Here is a 16,351-nt window from a genome sequence, read left to right on the forward strand (position 1 = left end):
AACATGTCATTTCAGGGACACAGTTCAACCCGTGACACCATTTTTCCGGCCGTCACCCCACCTGCTCCTCTTCAACCTCCCCCTTCCCCACACTCCCCTTCCCCCCAACCCCACCCCAGCACCCCTCCATCCACCTTCCCGTTCACCCCCTTTCATCCATCCATCCACATAGTCGTTTATGCGGACAGACATCAGGAGCCTCTGCTCAGCAGGCACGGGCACACCAGAGTGAGCGAGACAAGAACCCTGCTCCTAAGAACTTTCTGGCATGTGGGGGGTGGGTGGATGGGAGGCTGGGATGGGGGCCATCCACATCCCGGGCCAAGGTGTTTCAAGAAGAAGGAAGCCCCACTCTTTTTTTTTTTTTTATATTTTTATTCATTTTCGAGAGAGACAGAGCATGAGTGGGGGAGGGGCAGAGAGGGAGACGCAGAATCCGAAGCAGGCTCCAGTCTCTGAGCCGTCAGCACAGAGCCCGACGCGGGGCTCGAACTCACGGACCGCGAGATCATGACCTGAGCCGAAGCTGGATGCTCGACCGACTGAGCCACCCAGATGCCCCAAAGCCCCACTCTTGACCCTTCCTCCTCCGGGAACAGCAGTGCTGGGTGACCTGCCCCTCCCGCTCTGGGCCGCCCGGTCGTGGTGACGTCGCCTTTTGAGGTCACCTGCGCTAGGGCATCCCGTCGAGCGGTTACCCAGACTTGTGTGTGCCGGGCTGTGCCGAGCGGCTCCCACACTCCGGGTCTTTCTCTCGCCCCCAGGCTCGACCGTGTATACCTGCATGCTGAACCACAGGGGTGGCACCGAAAGCGACCTGACTGTCAGCCGCCTGGCCCCCGGCCCCCAGGCCTCCGCCCTGGCCCCCGCCTTTGAAGGTAGGAGATGCCCCACGGGCTGAGCGATGTTGTCACTGCAGCCCTTGTTCCGGTGACCGGCGGTGGCCGGGGACGGGCTGCCGAGGGCCGCTCTGTAATTACCTGTGGTGCCCGCAGCGGTCAGGGCTTGGGAGATTAGAGGTGTCGCTTCAGGCTGGCGGTCGGCTTTGTTCAGGCAGTGATGCGGGCTCTGAGTACTCCGTGATTATGTCTTTGAACCTGTCCGTGCCGCGGAGTTTCAGAACAGCGAGGGCGTGGGCATACTCAGCGTGCCTGCCCAGAACAGAGGGAGCCACGGAGGAGGCCGTGCTTCCCACTTGGACATACTAGCTCCTTTCTGCCACCGACATCTATGCCGAACCGACTTTGATCTCTGCTGAATCCTGCCTCAGGCCGGGGCAGGTCCTTAGAAGGTGTGCAGTTCAGTGCTCAAGCTGTTCCTGGGCTGCCCTCTGCAGCCCCTTCGCCTTTGCTTGCATGCCTCCAGTGACAGGTAGCTCACTACCTGTAATGCTTGTTTGCACAGCCCTGACGGCCACGTTGAGCCAGATGTGCTGCCTGTCCCTTCACCTCCCCGACCCTACCCCTTGGTTCACACGGAGCAAGGTCATCTCTAGTCCCGCAGCCGTCCCTGCTAGGGAGAAGAGAGACGGCTGAGATCCGCAGAGTGGGAAGCACCCTCCTTCTCCAGGGAGGCCCCGGGGCCGCTCTGAGAGACTGGATTTGCAGAGGAGAGGGTGTCTCTCTGAGAGACCCTCCAGGGGGAGGGTCCGTCAGCACAAGAACTCAGCCCATTCAGAGAAGCTGGCAGCCCCCGCCTCCAGGGGCCTGGCTCCACGCTGCCCAGACTCGGTGAAGGTCCCCAGGGGTTGGCGGGCGAGCTCCCAGGGCACTGGGGGAGGGGGAGGCGAGCGAGAAGGAGGGCGCGTTAGCCAGGCGGGTGTGCTCAGTACCTGCTGAGCACTTGTCGCATCCCAGGCTGTTTGAGGCACCCAGGAGGTTCTGGCCCGTGGAGTTTATATCTCTGGGTGGGGGTGCAGGGGCGATGGGACAAGGTTGCTTTGCCGGCCACAGACTCCTTTGGGGTGGATTTGGGGGCCGAGGGTGGGTGGGATTCCTGAGTCTCTGACTGACTGCTGAAAACAGCGTCATGGGGCAGCACCGACCGACTGGAGGCTGTGGGCACGGGTGAGCGGTCTTACTGGCGGCAGCTGGGGCTTGGGGGGCCCTTCCCTCCTGCCACTGGTGGTGCAGAGCGCCTGTGCTGTGTGAATGAACTTGTCCGCCCCTTCCTTCTCCCAGCGCTCACAAAGAGCCTTTACGGTAAGACAGATGCGGGCAGCCAGCGGTCACAGGAGGTGAAGGAGGCTGGGCGGGCCTCCAAGATCTCACGGTAGGGACAGACAGGGCCGGGAAGAGACCATTCGAACACCGAGTGGAAAAGCAAGGGGACGGAAAAGAGCAGGACTATGGAGGCTATGGAAGTAGCTGAGCCAGGGTGAGGAAGGCTTCCTGGAGGAGGTGATGTTCTGGCCTGAGCCCCGGTGGATGAATAGGAGCTGCCGGCCCGAAAGGTGCCTGTAAGGAGCTGGCTGGAGAGGAGCAGGGGCCATTTGGAGAAGGGCTGGTGTAGCTGGGGAGGAGGGACAGAGGGACCCCGGTGAGGGCACAGGTCATCTAAATCCTGGGCCAGGTCCTGCCACTGCCTGGCTCTGCGGCCCACAGCCCCGAGCCTCACTTTCCCCATCTGGAGAACGGGGACCTTCCGGAAGGTGCCGGGGGATTCCTGGCCCTGACGGTTCGAGGAGCGCCCGCCTTGCCAGGGCGGGGGCCGGAACAGGCCGCGGAGCAGAGGCAAGGGAAAGGTGCTAATGATTCGGGAGGCGTTTTTCCCAGATTCTGGCGCCTCCCGGTCCGACCGCGTGGCTGCCTGGGCGCGGGGGACGGGCTCTTGCTCGGCCTGCCAGCGGAAGTGCGCGTGGCGCGTCGTGAGGGAGGCGCCGTGACGCCTGAGTCACATCCCGGGAGGCTCTGGAACGTGCTGCCGGGCCCGGGGACACGGCCAAACACGAGAAGACCGGCGGCATGTGGACCGTGTTTTATTTTCGGCCTTAAAAACTGTACTGTTCCTGCCATGAATATGCATGCCTGTTAAATATGCATGTTGTAGACGCGGGTTAATTATACCCGTTGCGTCAGGTCACCACGACGGCAAGAGGATGTGGTGATTTGCACGCGAGCGAGGCTGTGTGCAAAGCAGCTGTCGATGCCAAACGTGATCTTGAACCGTCTTCTCCATCCCAAAAGGAAGACGCGCTTGTAGGAGACGTGCTGACGATACAGGAAGGTGCGAGGTCAACCCCGCAGCCCCCAGCTCCCCGGCTGGAGCCCGAGCCCCTGGACTCTGCCCACTGACCGCCCTCTCTGCCACGGCCACTTGCAGGCTGGGCCCGGAGCTGCGGCCTCAGGACCCGGCACTTTGGGTCTTTGATGAGGACAGCTGTCCGGAGAACGCCGGGCCCGGCAGCTGCCCTGGCACCAGGCGGCCCCGGTAACCCCCGTCCCTTGAGGAGGGGCCTTGGGTGGCTCCGGACCCCTGGGGCTACGCGGAGGACGCGGCCGACTTGTCTTTTTGGCTTCTGTCTCCCTTTGTGCTCATCGGTTTAAGACGGAGGAGGAAGAGAGGAGACTTGATCATACCTGACCAGTGCTCTGGTAGACGTTTTAACCCAGTGGATGCTGTTTAACAGTCCTATGGGGGCAGGTGTGGTTCAGCCCATCTTATAGATGAGAAAACGGAGGCCCAGAGAAGTAAGAAGTGAGGGCGTCGAGCCACAGAGCCACCTCTTGGCCAGGCCGGTCTGATGCCAAGGCCTATGTGATTCCCAGACGGTGTCCTCCGGGGTGGGGAGGAGTAGTATCCCTGCAGAGTATCCCCACAGGGATTGTTTTCCCCAGCCCCGTGGCCCAAAGGATCCAAAGGTGGGTGCAGGGTACGGTCCTGGCTGTAGGGAGGTTGTGGACGCGGGACGGCCGTGGTCCCCGGGCACGGGCAAGGGGGCAGGCCACTGCGGTGAGGTCGTGTCGGTGCTCTGCAGGGTGGAGTGGGTAAGCGGGCTTCCCGGAGGAGGGGATGTTTGAGCTGAGTCCCAGAAGGTGAGGAGGAGGGGCTCAGGCCCGGCGAGGCAGTGGTGAGTGGAGGGCCTGGGTGAGGACAGACCCCCGCCCAAGAGCAGAGCCAAGTGCATCAGAGCCACGTGCCTTGTGGGCGGCAGGCTCTGACGGGCGGGGGGGGGGGGGGGAGCACTTTCGGACCCTCCTGAGGGCTGTGCGAGCAAGGGCGATCGAGATGTGGTGAGCAGGACTGGGGGTGGGATTGGAGGCTGGGGCCAGGAGGGGACAGGTCCGGCCATCCAGCCCAGAGGTGCTGCTGCCCCGGGCGCTGAGAGGAGGGGTTTGGAGGCTGCTTCGGGATGCGCGGGTGGAGGAGACGGCGGGGCTGCTGGCCACTTGCCCTGGTATATTCAGGAAGGGCTTCCCGGAGGCGAAGGCCTCTGCGTGGGACCTAGGGGAGCACACAGCATGTGGGGTGACAAGGTGGGGAACGTCCCAGGGGTCGCCTGGACAAGGGTGGGAGGAGGCAGCTGAGGACCGCAGCCCCTGCTTCTGCTCCTTCCCAGGCGGGATTGAGGGGGGAGGCGGGCCCCAGCTCCAAGCTTCCAGCTGGTGGTCCCAGCCCAACACCCCCCCGCCCGGGACCCCCCCCCCCCCCACGAGAGCCTAGCCAGCAGCTGCTCCTGGAGACGGAGAGGCCTGGTGCCCTTTGCCCCGAGCCCTCTGCCACCAGCCAGGCCCTCCTCTGCCAGGGAAGGGTAGAGTGAGGTGGGACTGCTTTTCGATCACGGTGGGTGGCTGCGTCTATTACCACAGCTGCGGGGTGGGGGGTGTAGGGGGGGCGGGGCTGGGACGCACCAGCAAGAGGCACCCAGGAGGGTTCTCCAGCAGGGAACCCCCTGCCCATCTCCACCCGTGCCCACACGCTATGCCCAGCCCACGGCAGTGATGCCCAGGCTGACGGAGGCGGCTGCCAGGGGACCCCGACGGGAGGAGGCCTTCTAGACCCTTCTGCGCCCCTCCCTGGGGCCCCGCCCGCAGCAGCTGTGGGAACCCGGCCTGTGAGGGCATTTCCAGTCCCATATTCCCACCGTACAGACGGAGAAGTGGCTGAGGGGTCAGGGATCGCCTGGGGACCTCTGCTCTGGGGTGGGGGAGCCCCGTGAGAATTAATAAGAAAGGAAAGAGGGGGGATGCGAGGGGAGGTCCAGGGAAAGCTGAGAAGAAGGAGGCCTCCCGCCTCCCTCCCCACCCCCCCCCCCACCCCCTCCGGTTCCTCCAGAGATCACGGGCAAATGACCGATGGGAGCCCACCCGCCCCAGGCACAGGCAGTGGCTGGATCTCACAGTACCCCTGCAGAGGAGCTACAAAGACTCTCCATGACAGATGAGAGCACAGGGGCTCAGGGAGGCTGTGTGATGGGTCCAAGGCCACACAGCTGTCCCAGCTCCCCAGGGCAGTGACTCTCCCCCGACGCTGAGCCGAGGCGGGCTGCCCTCTGTTTACCCAAACCTGGGTGGCAGTGTGGCCCAGGCCATGACTCAGAGCTGGACAGAGTCTGATTTTCTACCATGTGACCTCTCTGAACCTCGGTCTCCTTTTCTGAAACCCTGGGGTGGTGATGAGAATCAGCCTCCTGTGTGTGGGGGGAATCAAGGGGGTATTACTGGCAAAGCCCGGCCCGGTACCTGGCCCCACCAAGTCCTGATATGGCCAAAGGGGGATCCAGAGACGGGGGGGCCAGGGGCATACGGAGTGAGAGCAGAGCCAGAGAGGAAGAGATCTGTCCAAGGCTGCCCAGCACTGATGACACACGGAGCCTCGGGCCTCGACCGGGTGGGAGCTGTCCCCCTCTCCTGGTCAGGAGCCCTTTGAGAAGTGGGTGAAAGCCTCAGACTCTCCCAGAACAGTGCTCCCTTGGCGTGTGTGTGCAGCCCCCAGGGGTCCCCCACCCCGGCCGCCACTCCCTGCCCCCGGAGAGCAGCCGGTGCCCCTGGGGAGGGTCACTGCCCTCCGGCTTGTGTTTTTCACTTTCCGGGAAAGAGCAGGTGCTTCCTCGACCCAGAGGCCTCCGGCTAGTCCTCGCCGCCTCTCTTCCAGGGGACGGCTACTACCTGGCCGTGGGCGGGGCCGTGGCCCAGCACAACTGGTCTCACATCAGCACGGTCCTGCAGGATCAGAAGTTCCGGTGCCAGCTCATCGACAGCTCCGAGGACCTGGGTCTGATCAGCATCCAGGGCCCGGCCAGGTGAGGACGGGACCGGGAGCCAAGCAGCCGGGTGCCCAGCCCCTGGGACCCACACCCGGGTCCCTCCAGCTGGCACCCGTGGGCGGAAGCAGCCGCTGGTCCTGCTGGTCCAGAATGGGACGTTCCGGGTAGCTAAAGGCTCTCGTGAACCCAGAGACGCCACGCCAGATAACTCACCTTCAAAGCCCCGGAATACAGGCGAGCCCTCAGTGGGAGCGCCAGACCCAGCCGGACAGGAATCTGCGCCTGAGGGTTCAGGGGTCACAGAAGGGCCTGTGTGTGTCACCGAGTCGGGGGTGTCTCCGGGTCACTGACGGTCTAGCAGTTGCTGATGCCACGTCCAAGTGGGCACAGCCGGGCTGGGGTTCTACCCAACACCTGGGCTGAGAATAATACCGAACACCGAGAGGCCCGCGCCCCCCGCCCCGAACACCTCCGGGTGGATGAGTCGGTCATGCGTCCGTTCCGTAAATATTTGCTGAGCTACACTCCCACCCATGAGGAGTCAGAGCCTGCAAACCCTCAGACGCTGGCCTGTGCAGGGAGCCACGGTGGTGGGGGGGTGGGGGCTAGGCAAAGGGGCACCTGGGCAGTTGCGTGCTTGGAAAGGTCTCTCGAGCCGGGCTCCGGGAAGGGACTTGGGGGCGGGGGACCAGTGGGGAAGGATAATCGTGGTAACAGCCACCAGCTGGGCACCTGTGATTTGCCAAACCCTGTGCCAGCGTCTCCCGAAAATCCCGATAATAGCCTTTCGAGGCGGTCCTAACTGTTCTTATTCCTTGAGGGGGAGGAGACAGAGGCACACAGAGGGGGAGACGTTTGCCCAGGGTCGCGCAGCTCACCAGTGCCAGGGCGGGTGGGCATGGACTCCCCCCGAGCTCTCAGCCGCGCGCCCGCAGCTGCCCTTCCCGGGGAGTTACACGCCCTCTTGGTGGCGACACGCCTGCTGTGGGTGCTCCATCACTGACCCCGGAGCCCAGGCACGCGTCAGTGGTGGGGAGACTCCTCGCGTGTGGTGGACCCTGCCGGACCGGAGAGGAGAAGCAGGAGAGGAGGGCCCCTGCTTCTGGGGGCCCCGTGTTCAAGGAAGGATGTTTTCCTGGAAGATGGTGGGAAGAGCTGGAGGCGGAGGGAGGGAGGGGGAGGGGAGGGGGATGTGCCTGCAGCCAGATATCCCCAGAGGCTGCGTGCTCTGACGAAGCACGCTGTGTCCAGGTGACGTCCCTGTCAGCCAGGAGTCCCTCTGGGATCCCCGGCTGGCGTGCTCAGACCGGCCGCGGGGTCGTTTTCCCTGGGGCCTTGGAGCTGATCGAGCCTGAGGCTCCCCGGCTGGGTCCTGGACTGGCCGGCTTCCCTCCCAGGCTGTGTTGTAGCTGGTTCTGTGTGGGCGTTGCTCAGGGGCACACGGCAGGTACGCGCTTGGCCAACGAATGAATGGAATCGTATACGTTAACGTGGATCGGCATCTGTCAAGTGTTTGCCCTCAGGCTGCCCATGAAAACCAACATCCACTAAGGGGAGGTTTGGGCAAAGCCCTGGAAGAAGTGAGGGATTGAGCTTTGGAGCTCTCTGGAGGGATGGTGTTCCAGGCAGAGGACACAGCATGTGCAAAGGCCCGGTGGCGGGGATGTGCCTGTGTGTCTGAAGGAAAAGGGGAGGCCGGCTGGAGCAGGGCAGCTGGAGATGTGCTCGGGGAGCAGAGGAGGCGAGAGCCTGCGGGTCCAGGGGGCTGTGAGTGAGGGGGACTGAGCAGAGCAGAGACATGGTCAGACTTGGGCTTTCGCAGGGTCTCTGACGCCGGGCCGGGCTAGGAGGCCAGCAGGTGTGTGGGGAGCCTCGGAGGCCGGAGAAGCCGGGATTTTGAGCCATGTCCAGGTGGCCAGTGGGGCCAAGCGGGATGAAGGTCCAAAGCGGAGCATTATGTTTGGGGCTTCCGGTGGAGTTGAGGGTGGTTTGCGGGACCGCTGGGCAGAAGCACGTGCAGCCAGGAAGGGAGGAGAGGAACGCGGAGCGGAGCAGAGGTTGGTGGCCACGGCTACGGGGAGGGACGTGGGGCCCAGAGAGATCACCCAGGGCCCCGGCTCGCCCAGCAGATACCGTGGGGTGGTTTCCGTGTCTCCCCAGGGCCAGCCAGCTCCCCGTCTGTGGGCCCAACGGGGCCGGGGGTCCTGGCTGGCCCTGGGCAGCCTCTGCCCCCTTGCCACAGCACCCACGGTGGGGCGTGGGCTTTTTCTACTGCGGGGGGAGGCTGGTGGGCAGGGGAGGGAGGGTGCGGGCACTCAGATCAAGGCAGCGCCCCCAGGGGACAGGCCAGCCTCCTCTGCCTCATTAGAAGCCGCTCCAGGAGGGTGGTGGTGACGGCCACCTCACCCCCCCCCCGGAAATTACTTACTGCTCCGATGTGTCTTCTCCTTCAAGAATAGCCCCACATTCCTGTAGAGTAACAGCCTCACTGGCACCACCACCATGTGGGGGGGGGGGTGCTGGACCTTCTGAATTGTCAGGTGGGAAGCAATTTAGCCCGGCACCCGGACCGTGCGCGGTGCTAAGTTTCCAGCTGTCCGGTAGAACTCTCTGGAAGCGTTCTGCAATTGGGTGGGCCCTGTACAGCAGCCGCTAAGCTGTAGGTGGCCATCGAGCCCTTGAAAGGTATCTGGAGAGACCGAATATTTCATCGTAATGAACTGAAACCCAAGCGGCCACAGGCGGCTAGTGGGTGCTCGCTATCACGGTCATCAACGCCCAGATGCTCGGCAGGTGCTTTCTCGCCGATTCCCCGCCGGGGTCCTGGGAGGTGGCGTCACTGCCCCCCCCCCCCCCCGCAGAGGATGGGGAGGCGGGGGGGGGGGAGGCCAGGGGTGAGCAAGGGAGCCGGGACTTGAACCTGCGTCTCTGGCCCGTGCCCTCCAGCGCCACCTGCTGTCCCTCTCGTGGAGGGACAGCCTCCTGCGCCCCCGCCCACGTTAGGTAGATTGGTGCCCAGGGCTACCCGGAGTGCTGCTGACCCCCTACAGACCCTCGGCCCGGCCCAGGCGGCAGCTCCAGGCTCCCGCCCCTGCCGGGAAGCAGGCAGAGAAGACGCCGGCCACCCCCCAGAGCTACGGAGGGGCCGTGCTCCTCGAGGACCAGAGGTGGGCTCTCTGGGGGCTGGCAGCACGTGGGGGCCGGGGGTGTGTGTTACATAAGGCACTCGCAGCCTGCAGCGTGCTAGGCATCTCGGGCCGGTGTGGGTGGGCAGCTCCAGCACCGTGGGGGCGGGAATTAGGGTGGGCCGCAAGCATTCTGAGCCGCGGTACCCAGCAGCCCCAGCACCCGCTGGTACCCCCACGGGGAGCTGTCTCCTGCCAACGGGGAGCCCACCCTGGGGTGCAGAGCCAGGCTGTTGTCACTCAGTTCCGTTTACCGTGTGCCCTCTGTGCCGGGCACGTTGGGACAGGAGCAAGGACAAGCCATGTGAGAGGCGCCCTGTCAGATGTATCAGAGCCTCAGATTCAGGGAGTCGGGGAGGGCTTCCTGGAGGAGGTGGCAGCCAAGCCAAGACCTGGAGGGTGACAAAGGCTTAACCAGGGGCAGGGCACCCGGGTGGCAATGCCGAGGAGTACAGGAAGGAGTGAACGAAGTCCTGGAGGGAGACAAGGGGGCAAGGGGCCCAAGAAGTGAAGGTTTCCGTGGGTAGCGAGAGCTTTGGGCTCAGCGAGCTCTCAGGTAACCCATCAAGCACTAGAGCCGGACTCCCGGGTGCCGGTGCTGGGGTGCGGGAGGTGAGGAGGGCAGCCCCTGCCCTCAGGGAACTCGCAAACTAGGCTCCTGCCCTGGGACTCGGGGGGCCCTTGGGGGCGTTAGATGGTCAGGCCACTGCCCCAGGAGCTCGGGTGAGTCTGGTCTCTACCCGGGCTGGGCTCACCGCCCATCATCGTTCCCGCTGAACGGGCTTTCTTGCGGACTGGGTTTTTGTCAGGTGCTTCTCTTGGTGTGCTGTTACTAATACCTGTCCGTTGTCTGTCTGAGTCACGGCGACGGGGACTCGTCCTGCTCACTGCTCTGTCCCCAGTGCCTTCCTGGCCCAGAGTCTGCGCCCACGAGTGCTCAGCAAGAGTTTGTTGACTGACCAGCCGACTTTGTTCTTGCCCACAGCCGGGCCATTCTCCAGGAGGTGCTGGACGCAGACCTGAGCAATGAGGCTTTTCCTTTCTCCACCCACAAGCTGGTGAGAGCCTCCGGGCACCTGGTAGGTACCAGTGGGTGGCCTCTCCTGGGTTGTGGGTGGCGGCAGGGTGCCTGGGGCTCGGGCTTGGGAGCCTCTGCGCCCCACTTCGCCGTGGGGACTTAGATGGTCCTGCCCACAGGCTGTTCGGACTCCAGAGGGGTGATGGGTCCGAGTCAGGCCTCACCGGTGCTCTGCCCAGTGCCCCGCACATGCTGGGGGGCTCACCCCCAAGCTTCCACCAGGAAAGACAGCCTCGACACCCACACAGCCGCCCTCAGCGTCCCCTCGTCAGAGGCACGGGGCATCATGTCCTCTCGGGTCAGGGTGGCACATACTTGGGACGTGTTGGAAACGACAGGACTGGGGACAGCAGAGCGGTTTGCTACCGTGGTTGGGCTCCGTGGCCTTTGGGGAGGCACTTGGCCTTCCCTGGCATTCTCCACCCCCCACCCGCGCCCACGTGGCGTTGTGGATGTGTGTGGGTGCTCCTCTGGAGCTGCTCCCCAGTTCTAGAAAGTGCGAGTCCCGGAACCCGAGGCTTCCGGCACTGCGGCCGGTGTCGGGGCTCTATGGGACCCGGCTCTGGCAGGAGGTTTCTTCGGAGACCACGGGGGGTGGGGGCGGTGGGCAGGGGGGACCAGGGCCGGGTCCAGCTCTGGGCCAGCACGTCCCTTCCCGGCGCCTCAGCGTCCTTGTTGGAAATGAAGCATCCTGGTCTCCGTTCTGACTCCCCGAGGCCGAAGGAAGGAGCAGACAGTAAAGGGAGCCTCGGCCACTATTTGCCGGGGTCTTGCTGGGCACCAGGCCCCGTTCTGAGCACGTGGCGTGCGCGTGTCCCACTTAATGCTCACGAGTACCCAAAGGTTCCATTACGAGGCTCCTCAGCCTCAGCACTGTGGACGTTCGGGAGGCCGGAGGCTGGCCTGAGGGGCACCCCTGGCCTCCACCCACTCGATGACAGGAGCGCCCCCAGCAGTGACCACCACAAATGTGTCCAGACGCGACCCAGTGTCCCCAGGGGGCAGAATCGCCCAGGGAGGACAGCTAGTCTGGGATTATCCCGCGTGGCGGTCAGGGTCACGGCCAGGTGCGGTGGCCCAGGCCCTACGGCAGCTCATGATGTAGGGAACTGAGCTCAGAGAGGTTGGGCAGAGCGCCCCCGGCCCTCAGCTAGTGAAGCATTAAAGCACACAGATACGCGTCCACGAAACGGACAGGGCCGTCAGGTGGGGGCTGGGGGGTGGGGGGGGGTGGATGGATAGCCGGGCGGGGGGTGCACCTCTCCCTTCCCTCTGCCTCCATGTTCGTCCGGGTCGTGGAAGAGTGGGATCCTGGCCTGCAGAGGGGCTGGAGTTCGGGGCCCAACCTGGGTCCTGTTAGCACTGGGTCCTGAGGAGGCCGCCAGAGAGAGGATGGGGACAAAGGCGCGTGTGCAGACCAGGGGAGCACTGACCTTCGCTCCCCGGAGGCGGAGCTGAGGGACAGGAAGCTGGGGGGGAGGGGTCTCTGTCTACTCTGTCTAGCTTGCTTCCTGCCTCCTTTGTGCAGAGCTGCTTGCCAGGACCAGAGAGGGTGGGTGCTTTGAGAAAGCGGCACAGCTCGACCCAGGCCCCGGCAGGCATCCAGCGGGCCTCGACGGCAGCTGGGCTGTGGGCCCCCATGGGGTCCATGCAGCGTCCAGCCCCATCTGGGATTGGGTTCTGGCTCGCGGAGGTGTGAAGGGGAGTTGAGAGGCTTGGTGTCCGCTCGGGCCGCGTGTGGCTGGGGTGGGGGGAGTGGGGGAGAGCACCAGGTGGGAGCACTTCCCTTCCCAGCCCGGGCCGCTCCAACGAGGCACCTGGGGCTTGTTCTTGGCCAGTGTACTTCAGCCGTCTCCCGCCCCGGGGGCCGGCCCTTCTCAGCCCTGGCTGCCTCCCTAGGTCTGGCCCGTGGCCGTCTGGCTGCACTTTGGCCGGCAGGGCCGGGGAGCCGGGCTGGGTCAGGTCTCGGGCCGAGGGGAAGCGGGGCCAGACTCCGGGATGACCCCCCCTCCCTAGGGTAACAGAGGCCAGACACAAGGTGAGGGTGTCATGGGATGCCCGGGCCCAGGCACAGGACACCGATGGGGCGGCTTCTCGCTGTCTCCTCTGGAACTGACCTCCTGGTTTTGTCAAAAAGTGTTTTATTACTTTATGAATGAACGTTCGGTGTGGTGGTTAAGAAGGAGAGGGGTCTGGAGGCAGAGCTCCCTTCTAGCGTGACCCCTTTGAGTGTGACCTTGGACCTGTCTGAGTGTCTTCCCTCCGCCCTTGGCCCGGGGGTGGCTGGTGCGTGAGCAGGGGCCTCGCACGAGGTGCCAGCCCAGAGCCCGCCTGCCGGCGTCCGGCTGAGGGGATGGTGGGCACCGCGTCTCACTGTAAATACTGGGGACATTTGTAAACCGAGAGCAAGGACACGGAGGTCCCTGTGACTCTGCCCCCGGCAGAGCCGAGGTCAACAGGTTGACATCGCGTCTGCTTTCCCCGACCTGCGTCTGTAAGGTTTAAAACAGAAGACAGCGTGTGTGCGCAGCTTTCTTCTCTGATGACGGTGGTGACAGTGTTCCGGTCCCTTTAAACATTCTCCAGGAGCCCCTTTGAAAGCCCCTGTGGTCGTCTCTCGGCTCCTTGAGCAGCGTCGTGCTTGGGAATAGCCTGGGGATGAGCTCCCCTTGACCGTGGCCCTTTTAGGACTCTGATCGTTGACCTACGGTGGGTCCCTCAGAACCGGAACCAGACCCAGACCCAGAGGTGTCCCAGGTACACAGTCCGGGCCCGCTGGGTCATTGCATGGTGGGCTCCTTTGGTAGCTTCTGTCTCCTCGCCGTGCCCCGCGCTGTCCCAGGCCTCTGGTGGGAGGGGCGCACAAGTTCAGAGCTTGCCAAGCCGGGTCCCGCCTGCGAGAGACTGGCATCCTCAGCTCACGCTGGCCAATTCGGGTTCTCCTCTGAGTCCCGACCCAACCGCAGCATCTAGTCCCGATGCTGACCTTCCTCCCCGCACCTCTGCCCTCTACCACCCAGCCCCTGCGCCCCCACCTGGCTCTAGAATTAATTCCGGGCTTGTTGGCTGGGAGCAACCCCCTCACTGGTGCCGGGCCGTAAGCCGGACCGGAGGCCCTGGGATGCGCCCCTCCCTCCTTCACGGCCTGGCTCACAGCCTAGCTGGGGTGGGGGTGGGGGCAGAAAGGACTCGGCAGCACAGCCCCGCCTGCACTGGAGACAGGGCCTGGTCACTCCCCGGGCAGCTGACATGGCAGTGAGGAAGGTCCCAGGAACAGGTTCCCAGGAGGGAGAGTGGAGTTGTGGCAGGGCAAGTGAGGGAAGACAAGGGGACTCGGGCCTCTCAGCTGGGGAGGGGCCCGGCCCGGGACAGGGGTCCCTCATCCCACGGCCCCCTGACCCCCTTGGCAGGACGAAAGGAGCACACACCCTGGGGGTGACCAGCACAGGCTTCTTTCTCTCCACTGCCTGGCTAGAAGCGCATAGCGGCTCCTACAGGGGACGTGACAGCCAGCGCCCAGGGCTGGGGGGACGCTGCCTCACTCCTTAGGAAGAGCGGCCAATCTCCAAACACACGGATTTAATGTCCCGCGGGGTCACTCGCGTGTGTGTGTGTGTGTGTGTGTGTGTGTGTGTGTCCTTGGATGCTTGGTGCCTTTAGGGGGCTGGGCAGTTGGGCGAGTGCAGAGCCCAGAGTCTGTCTGGTGCCTGGCTGTGTCACACAGCCCTCTTCTGGTCCCTCCTCCTCCCTGCTGCTCTGGAGGTCACGTCAAACAGCCTGGAGGTGAGGTCACTGCAGCCTGCCCTGTGGCCTACCGGGAGGACCCCATCCTGCCCTAGGGGCTGGGAGTCCCCCAGGGGGCCTGGTGGGCCCGCTCCTAGACATGACAGAAACGGGGCAAGAACATTCGACGGGTGCGACGAGGGTGGGGTAGGTTGGTGCCCAGCTGGGGCCCCAGACGCGCCGAAATCCCACCTCCGGGTATCCCCTCCCGGGGCGATGGAGGCGTGGGCCACACGGAGCAAAGGCTGAGGTTCCTTAGTGGTGATGTGACGGGGTTTGCGGACCTCAGAATGGCCCAGGCCCCCTGTTCCAGGATGGTCCAAGCCTAGGGTGCAATGGCCTCCCCATTCACTGTCCAGGAAGGGGAGTGGGGAAGTCAGCCGCTGGCCGGGCCTCAGGCTGCGGGACCTGAGCTGCCCTCGGCCCCGTGGTGGCCTCACAGGCAGGGGGGGTGGGGGTGGGGGAGGGGCGGGAGCTGGGTCAGCACAGAACCCGAGGGTTCGGGAACAAAGTCACCCCAATGCTCAACAGAGCTGGGAGCCTCTAGTCTTGCCCCGGCCTTCTGGGACCACCTCTCCTGGCCCCGGCTTCCCCACCTGTAGCACGAAGCCTGGACGGTGTCTAAAATCCTTTCTGGGCTGCCGTGCAAGTCTGTCCAGACAGCCTGAACTCTGTCTGAATCCAGGGGGATTTCATATTCTCCCAAATAATATCTCGCCCCGGCTTCGGCACGTACCGACGCCATATCCCTCCGCCTGAAGAGGTGCTGGGCCAGAGCGTGGGCCGGGCCAAGTTGTACGGGAGGTAATTGGGTTCCAGCCAACCAGATGCAGAAGAGGAATGTGTAGCCGGCCAGGCCTCCTGGTCACAATGTGCGGAATGTTGGGGGCCGGAGCCCCGACCGCAGCCGGGGCCCAGGGCGGCGAGCGGGACCCTGCCACCGCCCGCCGTGACCCACACTCACGGCCGACAGACGGGCCGACGACCCCGGCTGAGCCGCGTCCTGGTTTTGCAACAACTCCCCAAGATCTCGGGCCCCCAGCTTCCCTGAGCCTCGCATTCCTAGAGGAAGGGCAGGGAGGAGGGAAGCGTCTCCTTGGCAGGAAACTGACCAGATGTCTTTGCCTTCACATGTTGGCCTCGAGGCCAGCGAGGGTCCCAGTGGGAAGCGCTCTCCCAGCGTGGTTACCGGGGGAGACGTGGTGTTCCTGGCGCCTCGGCCGAGGACGGGGGGCCCCCCTCTGGAAGCTCGTCACGAGGCCCGTCACGAGGCACAGTGATAAAGTGATTGTCTCCTGAAAATTAATTTCAGGTCAAAAGGAAATTGGATTTCTCCTCCCGACGGTGTGAAGGGCTCGCCGTGGCAGCGTTGGGATTCGATTAGCTCGGGATGGAATGTTCTCCCACCCGCGCGCGTTACGCGGACAGTCGGGGGCTCGGGCCTTCATACAGAGCCGCCCGTAGCTTCACAGAGCCTGTATTCATTTGACAGTGGGGTTTTAGCGGCTGCCTAAGAAGTCGCCTCGCACAACATGCCCAGATTCGTCCGTGGCTCTGGGAAGCCAGGGGGTGTGGGGGGCGGGTCCCGTGGGTGTGGTGGAGAAAGCCGCCGTGTGGCCACAGCCACTGTTCAAGGCACCCCCTGGGGGACCGGGTGGCTTCTTGCCGTGAAAGCGTGAGGTGAAGACGTGTCTGGATGGCGTCCGGGGCAGGAGCTTCAGAGGTTCTGGAAGCTCCCCTGGGGTAGGGCTGTGTCCTTTCTCTGCAGGGAATGAGTGGTGTTCTCACTCTACTGTGCTCTGTGGTGTAGACAGCTCAGGGACTATTCAGGGTGGCTTGAAATCTGCGGTTCCAGGGGCGGCTGGCTGGCGAGGTGTGCTTTCCGCTAAGGAGCGCAGGGGGTAGGGTCTGTGGTGCATCCGGCCTTCTGGGGGCCTGGAAGAAGGACCCCGAGGGTCGGACAGCTTCTGTGGAGCTTTTCAGATCCTCAGAAAGGGTCAAGTTTTCAGATCCTCAGAAAGGGTCAACTTGTTGTTGACTTGTTGTTGACTTTGTTGTTGCTGTTGACTGATTGATTGATTTTGAGAGAGAGCGTGCACG

The 16,351-nt window shown here is 64.1% G+C and overlaps 1 protein-coding gene across 6 annotated transcripts in view; it reads left to right on the forward strand.

Annotated features, from left to right (window-relative positions):
* The window catches only part of SARDH (sarcosine dehydrogenase), a 61,240-nt gene that overhangs the window by 32,673 nt on the left and 12,216 nt on the right, over positions 1-16,351 (forward strand). For all 6 annotated transcript variants that reach the window (XM_023242968.2, XM_045042594.1, XM_045042591.1 and 3 more), the window contains 3 exons: positions 765-878; positions 6,094-6,241; positions 10,376-10,469. In XM_023242968.2, the coding sequence (XP_023098736.2) occupies positions 765-878; positions 6,094-6,241; positions 10,376-10,469 (356 nt within the window). The remainder of the gene's footprint in view (positions 1-764; positions 879-6,093; positions 6,242-10,375; positions 10,470-16,351) is intronic.

The sequence above is a fragment of the Felis catus genome, chromosome D4, assembly GCF_018350175.1.
Source record: "Felis catus isolate Fca126 chromosome D4, F.catus_Fca126_mat1.0, whole genome shotgun sequence".
NCBI classification, from domain to species: domain Eukaryota; kingdom Metazoa; phylum Chordata; class Mammalia; order Carnivora; family Felidae; genus Felis; species Felis catus.